Genomic DNA, 9,208 nt, shown 5'->3' with positions numbered 1-9,208 from the left:
GGAGAGAGAGGGGGAGACTTGACCTAGGGTAGGGGAGGGGCTCCTTTCTGGCCATCCCTCCCCCCAACGAGGTCACTGGTGCCTTCCCCGGCAACACCTAAGCCCATCAAGGGCTAGGGTTTTACTTCTTTATTTTTTAATTTAATTTTTTTTTCTAAAATTCATATACGAATTGTCACGTGGACAAAGTTATCGGCGTTAGTGTTCACGTTAGCACCGGTTAATGGTCAGTCACTGAATGGACTAAATTGCCTTATGAACCTAACATATAAGATTGATTTGCCGTGCATGAAACTTATAAGACTGAAATTGCCTAAATAGCAAACTTATAGAAATTGCACTATAACTCTCCCCCTTAATAATTCATCTTTTTCACCACTTGACCATCATACATCATCAAGTAACTCATCCATCATCTCTCTTTCTCGGTTGCCAGTATTGTGAGATTCCACATATTTGTGTGCTGTGCAAGTAGTGGGTAAGCACTAAAACATATATAGGAATATATTCCTATCGGAAAATATATTGAAAAATATAGGAATTACCAATAGAAAATTTCCTAAGGATTACCCCCGGTAATTCCATTAAAAATAGTGATGGAATTTCCAAATGAAATTTTGTCGATAACTAAGTATACATATAAAGGAAAAAAATTCCAGCATATTTTTCAAAATATCAAAAAAAATAAATAAAAGAAATTATTCTAGAAATTCGACAAAATACTGGGCAATTTGTCGGTAATTTCTTTTAAATTAACGACATCATTTGAGATGGAATTCCTTTGATATATAAGGACGTATAAAGAAAAAAAAAAACAAAGTTTAAAAATAGGGTGACGTTTTGAGGTAGCATTGGAGTAATATGGGAGGATTCTAGATTACATGAGAAATTATCCTATTTGGGATGATATGAAACTTGGAAAATCTCACTTTTGAGATGGACATTTATGGAATTGGTGAGATAACATACTATTGGAGTAATCTTGAAATACCATAGTCCAAGGTGGAGCAGCAGCAATAGTAGTAGGAGCAGTAGTAGTAGTAGGAGCAGTAGCAGTAACAATAGCAGTAGCAGTAGCAATAGCAGTAGTAATTGTAGTAGGAGGAGCAGCAGCAGGAGCAGGAGTAGCATCAACAGCAGTAAGTGCAGTAGGAGTAGCAGCAGCAGTACTGCTATTACTGCTACTACTGCTACTCACCACAAGGCATAAGGACGATACAATAGGAACTCACACCGACAGTGAGAGAGCAGCTCTTAGATAAAGTATATTGCTATTGTTGGGGTACTACTACTGCTACTACTACTGCTACTGCTACTTCTACTACTAATACTGCTGTTGCTGTTGCTGCTGCTACTCTGTGCTACTGCTACTACTACTGCTGCTGCTACTGCTACTGCTGCTACTGCTGCTGCTCCTACTTCTACATAACAAACTTCCACATTGTAGGAACAAAATTTCCCCACAATTCTCTTGAAACTTTAAGAGAACAAAGATTTTATTCTCCAATTTTGATTTTTCGTGTTATTTTCTCTTAGATTACGCAATATTATGTGTATGTTATTTATATTATGTGTTTTTCATGTACGTCAGAGAAAAAATGTATTATGCGTACTTAATACATATTATGCCGCCATCCATAGTGCATGTCACGACCCTTTCGAGCCCTCGAGCACCATCCTCTATGAGTAATTGGTATAACTTTTGTTGCAGGCCTCAGGGTTAATTCCAAGGCCCTTTCGCACTGATGCTATTTCTGAATTTGATTTTTTTTAAATTCTTATGATAATGAAAAGGGTATTTTCTTGAATTTCTTTTAGAGTAACAATTTCTTAAACATATTATTTTTTAAATAGCGTGCTTAAGTTATATCTAGAGACTTAATCATAAAAGTAAAAGTAGTTATGAACAATTCCCAATTGAAAGTATCAAACATAACCACGCATCAAAGAAGGGGCAAAGCATAAAATTCAGCCCATTCTAGATTGTCTTATTGAAGTCATCACTTCAAATTAAGGGCGCCATAACTCGCTCGCTCGCTCGCTCAGCTTTTGACAACATTCAAATATATATCTGTACAGCTCAGGCTTGGGGAACGGGCAAATTTCAAATCTAGAGATTTAGCCCTAATCTTTACAAAGCACGGAAGAATAAAAATGATCTAGAAAAAACTTCACGTTCTGCCAACATATGACGACTATAAGCATGCATGACGAAACACACCATTAGGCTGAAATGAAATTAGTAATTGATATCGACCCTAATGATAAGCGATTTATTATGAGCCGCCACCAACAGTGGTGGTGTTTCGGGCAAACTTGGAATTAGGATCGACAATGACGGGATGGGGTGCATCATCGACAACCTGTGCGGACATGGCTAGCTCGAACTGACTGAGGGAGAGGGAAGGGAAGGAAAGAATCTCAGGGGCCATCGACATCGCCAAGTTATCCCAACCCTTCACGGGGTTTGTCATTGTGGACCCGTCCAGCCCTATATGGGTCACATGCTTCACATCCGTCGGGAGCCCTATCTCCATCTCTATCTCCACTTCCTCCATTTCCTCTCTGTACACTACAACCAACAATTCAACACACACAGATAGCAAGGCCAAGAGATGATCAGTAGATGCTTCAAGGACTACACGAAATAATTTACATGCAGTTCTTAACTAGGCGATCCCTTTCGGGTAGGGAAAATTTTTTGGATAAACTCATACATTGTGGATGATTAATACTCAATCAAATTTGTTATAAGTAAAAAGTTGTAAAACTACGATTAGCCGGTTTCCCACTTTTCAGGGATCTGATTCGGTTTTTTTCAAGTCGATGAATGATATTCAACTAATATTGACCATCTTGGATAATCATGTGTTGCGATATATCAAGCCTAGAAAACATTGGGGAAAAAATGGCAGTAAATGTGAGATTGAGATGTCCTAAGTACAGAAGGTAGAGAGATCCCCAAATTTGAAACGATGTAACACAAATATAGATTCCTAAGTTTTTACGAAAATGAATATAGCGTATATACCCACGTGAGTTGATTCAAGCGGTTCATCGTTTGTTCCGCTTAAGTAAGGTCTCGGGTTCGAGTCGTTGTGAATGCGGAAAATCCACATTGGGAGAGTTTTACCCCTTACTGGACTGACCCGATTCTACTGGATTAGTTGGAGCCCAATTAGACTTCCAAATATCGGAGCTCATATCGAAAAAAAATGTAGTGTATCAAAAATAATTTCATACATATTTCCATCATTAATTACCATATTTGAGATAAAATTGCAAATAAACTAATATTGATGTGCTAATAAAACCAAATATTTTCTTCTATCTCGATTTAAAATAGAAAAATGAGGTTGTGAGAAATTATAATTGATTCTCCATATTTTAAATTGCAAGAGATAAAAGAAAATCTATCAATTTCCCTTAAACTGGGATAAATATGACAACATTAGTCTAGTTTTTTACTCGGTATACTGGAGTGTCTACTAAATTTACTGAATAAATTCACATTTTCACAAGAGTCTATCATATTTATATTTCTATGGCGAGTTTACTCACTATGAAAAGTAGAAAGGTAAAATCATAAATTTCTAAAATTCAGAATCGAATTTTTGACCGCATTGGTGTTACCCAATTACAAAGATATTTTCCTTTTTTTAAAAAAAATTTCTCGCCATCAAGAAACCAGTAATCTTATATATATATATATAGGAAGAACCAAATATTCTTGGTTTTACTTATCGTGGTACGCCACGCCTAATTATATGTGTGGTTGACGCTAGCTATTTTCAGAAGCTAATATTCTAATTGCACAACATCTTATAATTGACAGACTAAACTGCTGCTCGTATCTTAGAGGGCAAATCTGTAGGAAATTTTCATTTCATTAATTGCTCATATACTTCCTATTTTATGTGCGAAAACTTACCATTAACGATCCCAGTCTCTCTATTCTGATTGTTCCTATAAGGGCATTTTACTATAATTAGACATTCCAATTTCTCTATCTATTTGATTGAGGATACCAACATCAGTCGACAATTCCAATTTCTCTATCTCTTTTGATGAAATTACTTACTAGATTTTTTAAAATTCGAACGAGAAAAAAAAATCCTATACGATGTTATTTACGATGTTATTTATTCATCCCCTTTTCCGAAGATTGATAGGTTATTGTATTTTGCTTAGTCATTTTGTTAGAATTTTCTAAATTTGTGCTTTTGGTATTGTTGAGGATATACAAATATTCCTTCAATAAAACTGTCCATTTATTTTTTCCTAACCAACGGCCATGAAAGAAAAGAGAGTAAGGTGAAGAAATAGGAACGGGGAAATCACATAGAGATGAATGAGGCATTTTTCTATTAGGACAAATTCAATTTTCATAGCCTATTTGCTGCCTATGAAGGAGAGTCCTTTTTCCCCCGGAGTCAAGTAAAGGGTATTATTTTAGTTAGTTAGTAATTGAAGGCTTTGAGATAAGCATCTTGATTGTGGAAATTTCTCACGCCTCTATATATATCTCTATCCTAGTTCATATTTAGCGTTATTTAGCTTCATAATTTAGCTTTATTAACTTTATGTTTGCCTTTTATCTTGTCATAAGTAGTAAAAGCGTAAATCCAATTTATCCAGAAAAAAAAAATTGCTCGTATGAGGTACCATAATAACCCCTGGTGTCTTTTGTCCCCTTTCTCTCCCTTTCTTGCACGAATGTTAGGCAGTTTTGGATCGCTAAATGTCATGCACAACTTGCAATCATGCGATCATATTTCTGCATATTCCTATAGTTAAGAATGTACCAAGAGAATACAGATTGAAACAGAAGAGACAGTTAACGGTGTGATCAATTTGAAAAGGTGAAAAATGTTGAACGTTTTCAAGATAATAAGCCCGCTATTTTTCGCGTGTCACACACTTTTGTTGGATTGGTTCATAGGTGAAGTATACGTTTTAATCTATGTATTTTCTCGGAAAAGCGAGAACCGATAGTTGTAGAATTATTCTATGGTAGAAGTTGGGTCACGTGTACCAAAAAATCATTTTGCGATATCCAAAGTGGAAAAAGACGTACGGCGTTTTGGAACCCGTGATACAAGGAGCAACTTGGCTTTTTCTTCCCTAGACATTAACATAACGTTTTTGGAAATCATATTTAATATATCGTATCATATATATTATCTATTGGTCAATCAACTGATGATATGATAATACGTAATATATCGTATAATGTATTACACAATTAATGAAAGGAAAAGAAGGAAGAGGCCGAACGGCTGTCCTCGTCTCTATCAGGCAGATGCCGGGTCACGGGCTTTGTTGGTATCCGCATTCACATGAGAAGCTAAAACCCATTAAAATAAGAAGATTTTCTTAATCTTTCAAGTCAGGTAGAACCACCTACTTATAACTACATATTCCCGCATTGCGTAGATAAATAAGAAAATTAATAAACATTATAATAATTTTAATATTTGGTTGAGAAATTAATTAATTTTTTGAAAGTCTTAACTTTTATCCATAAATTTCAATATAATAATTAATTAAAATTAAACTATTCCAAAAGTCAAGGGTATTTAGAGAGTTGAGCATTATCCAAATAAAGTTTTTCATATTTTCGATAATTTTTATTCGTAATTGTTATTTAGAAAGTTAGAAGAATTTGAAATATGTATACTCTTAACTCTAAGGATTGACCCAATCCAGCATTTCGATCGAAGGAAGCGATGGACCATGGGGACTAATATTAGAAGAATCTGTAATATGTATACTCTTTAACTCTAAGGATTGACCCATTCATTTCGATGGAAGGAGGCGATGGACCTTGGGGACTAATATGACGGCAAGTTTTCCCAATTAAGGATGAGATATCGGTAATTTCTATTAAAAATTAAAGAACAATATGTACATTCTTCTAGAGCAGCAAAACAGGTGTACTAGAGAAGTCTGAATGATGATGTCCTTCCTTCTATAAGCTTACCCTTATAATTGACTACTTGTTATGGGGCGCAAAGTGAATTACTAAATTATCCTATTTATTGTATCCACATATCTTTTTTGCCCAAATTGTATCCGCATATTGGCGTATGGGTTTGTGAATGGTCGGATGTTGGGCAAGAGGTTGTGTCTATCTGTTATGCGAATCATTGTTTTCGTTCTCTATAATGTTTGTAATGATTCCGCCCAAAAGGAGAACTTATGCTTAAATAATACGCCTCTAGTAATACCACAAGGTGTCCTAATTCCCGGTTGGACATCAGCACGAAGTATTTTTAATAAATTTCAAACTCCTGTACTGTAAGTAAATTCAGCACATGTGTAATACAGTACACCAATTGCATCTATCTCTTATACATTTACATCTTGAGCATGTAAGCGTATTAAATGATAGATAATTCTTACTTCTTTCTTATGGTACCGAACTGGCATGAGAAAGGAATTATTTCCAAGAGAATATTCTAGGCGAATGAATTAATTATGACTTACCGAATATCTGAGAAAAACTTTTGAAGCTTCCTGCTATGAGTTTTTGGACCCCGTAGAAGAAGTTGGGCAGGGAGCTCCTTGGCTTCTGATGATGATAATGATCTCCGCTCAAACCACGCTCCCCTCTCTGTTGTCCTGTACAACTCATACCAAAAACCTATCAGTCGATAGTCGAACTCATGTAACAATGTTCAAAGATAATAGTTCTTTTTTTTTTCTATTTACGTAACATTATATTTCATAATGAAAGAATATAACAGTGTAGATTTTGGTGAATTGGATCCGATCCATTTTATATTCTATTTATATAAATGAGGAGTGCATGTTAGACTCTTTTGTTACTTTGTTTCTCTCACAACTTGTCTAATGGACATAACTACCTAGCTGAAGCATCTCGACTCGTGCAATTAAAGTAGATTATTATTACTCATGTGAGTACAGCTTCAAGTCACCTCGCATAGTTTGAGAATAGAGGGTTCGACGGCTTGAAAGTATGCACAACCCGCTTTACTTGTGGGATGGCTGCTTCATCGGTAGGGAACACGGAAGCAAGCCACATTATTGGAGGATAGGAGACGGATGAAGGCAGCTTGATTGGAAGGTAGATAGATAGTAAACGAGAACTAGCCACTTCATTCGGGGGAATGAGAATGGTCAACGGCCCTTTCACCGGTGGACCGGTGGTAATATAAAAACACGGTGTGAGTCGCTAGATTGACCCAATGGCCATAGTCACAACAGAACTGAATATTGAGATTTCTTTCTTCTTCTTTTTTTTTTTTCTACATATGTTGTATATTTCTTTTTCGGAGTTTTGGGAATTTAGGATGGCTAGCCTAATTTCATTTGAGAAATAGAATTCTTATTTTGTAAAATTTTCGAAAATTTTCTATTTATTTTCTCTTTTCTGGGTCCTGGTACGTCCAGTATATTTTTTTTTGTATCCATGCCATATATTGCAATCTGAGGAAATAGGGGAATAGTTTTCTTGACTCCAATTTTAACACTCAAATTCATCAGAAGCTCAAAGAGGGCAACCCTGCAAAGAAAGCGAGAGAACGGGGGAGAGAAAGCTTACTCGTGGTTTCAGCATACGGCCTTGACTCTGATTTCGGCTTCTTAGTCGACGACTGCAGACTTGAACTCGAGCCCACTGCAACACTCGACTCGGAAGTGCAGCCGACGGCGAAAGGAAGAACGACAAATCTCTCCACGCGTTCCTTCATCGGTTGTTTCATGACGGAAGCAAACAATTCCCGGGATATCAGCAAGAGCTCATGAAACAGTGATGAATATAAACAATCTCAGTTTCAGAAAAGGGGAACGTGTGGGAGGGCCCTGTTATATTGGATGGGCATCAAAGCTGAGGTTGCCTTTGGAAGCAAGAGATGACGATTTATGTGAACAAAATATAGGAAGCTTCAAGTTTGGTGCTAGGCAATAGAGAGAGAAAGAGGGGGGAAGAGAGAGAGAGACAGATGATTGAGAATTGATTATTATGATGGAGTGGGGAGTGGGTTGGAGTGGTTGGTTGGTTAAACTGTGCAACTCAACCTACTAATTCTTGTGTTAATTGCAGATCCAGATCGTGCCGAGGGTTTTTCATTTAAGAAATTGTAGGGAGAACAATGGGGCGAGTCGTCGGGCCATGAAAGCCGTTCCCGATTAGGCTATTTGGAATTTTCAGGCTTGATTGGGGGTGTCGTTGATGATGGAAACGTACCGGAAAAAAAAAATTTTATAAGAGAATTATTGATTTTATATTAAGATAACGTGCTTGGAAAACATAAATTTAAAACTACTGAAATTAAACTCAGTGATTGATTAATACCTTAAATATAATATAAAAGTAGTATTCATAATTTGTTTACAACCGTCAAATGTAATCCAAACCATGGTTTTAAAATTTATTATTATACATTATGTTTGCATTTGGACTTATGATGAGGGAGCATGCACCACGATGCATAGGATCAACCCAACACTGATGAAGATTGGAGAGTAACCCAATAATGTGGCAGATCAGCCCAACAATGAAGATCAAATCCAAGACGATATTATTTTCATTCATGGAGATACTGTAGCATATAAGGATTTTTATTTTTTTATGAGTCTTCTCGAAAGATAATATTTTCATTACCTTTGAGTTTAAGAAGAGCATTTCATAGTTTCCTATTTTCTGTTAGGGGAGTATCTTAAATGTCGGTTTCACATTTTATATTAGGAAAGTTCCTCAATTATCATTTCTTATCTAAGAGTCTAGATAGTTATCTTGAGTCTATAAATAGGAATTTATTCTCATTTTAAGAAAGAAAACTGGGTTGATTAACGATATTGGACTTTGCTTTATGCACTCTTCATATTGTGTATCTCTCGAGTTTCCTTAAAGTGGTGAATATCGTTTATGTATCCTTGGATTGGGTTCCTAAAGTGGTGATTCGGCTTCACAATTCTTAGAGTTGTGATATCTGTATCTCTAAGATAGTGTTTGTATCCCTGACTTTCTCTTTTTAAAGTGACGATATATGTATCTTTAAAGTTTGAAGTCTCGATCCCTTCCATATCGATCGTCCCATACCTTTCCCATATGAATTTGGTATCTAAATCCACGGACATGTGATATGTTCATGTGCCTAGAAAGAATAAACTCCTATTTATTAAAAAAGAATATTATTAAACATTGTTTTTGCTTAAGAATCAAAAAAAAAAAAAAGTTTTT

At 35.9% G+C, this 9,208-nt stretch overlaps 1 protein-coding gene across 1 annotated transcript; it reads right to left on the bottom strand.

Annotated features, from left to right (window-relative positions):
* Positions 1-1,941: 1,941 nt before the first annotated feature.
* LOC116215418 (CRIB domain-containing protein RIC4-like) lies at positions 1,942-8,117 on the bottom strand. The gene is made up of 3 exons (XM_031551125.1): positions 7,568-8,117; positions 6,490-6,624; positions 1,942-2,572 (listed from the first exon to the last, which is right to left on the bottom strand). The coding sequence occupies exons 1-3, from the start codon at positions 7,725-7,727 to the stop codon at positions 2,277-2,279; spliced, it is 591 nt and encodes a 196-aa protein (XP_031406985.1). The 5' UTR covers positions 7,728-8,117; the 3' UTR covers positions 1,942-2,276.
* Between the last annotated feature and the right edge of the window lie 1,091 nt (positions 8,118-9,208).

Source organism: Punica granatum, chromosome 7 (assembly GCF_007655135.1).
Source record: "Punica granatum isolate Tunisia-2019 chromosome 7, ASM765513v2, whole genome shotgun sequence".
NCBI lineage: Eukaryota > Viridiplantae > Streptophyta > Magnoliopsida > Myrtales > Lythraceae > Punica > Punica granatum.
The sequence above is the reverse complement of the archived record's forward strand: the minus strand, read 5'-3'. Positions and strand labels throughout refer to the sequence as shown.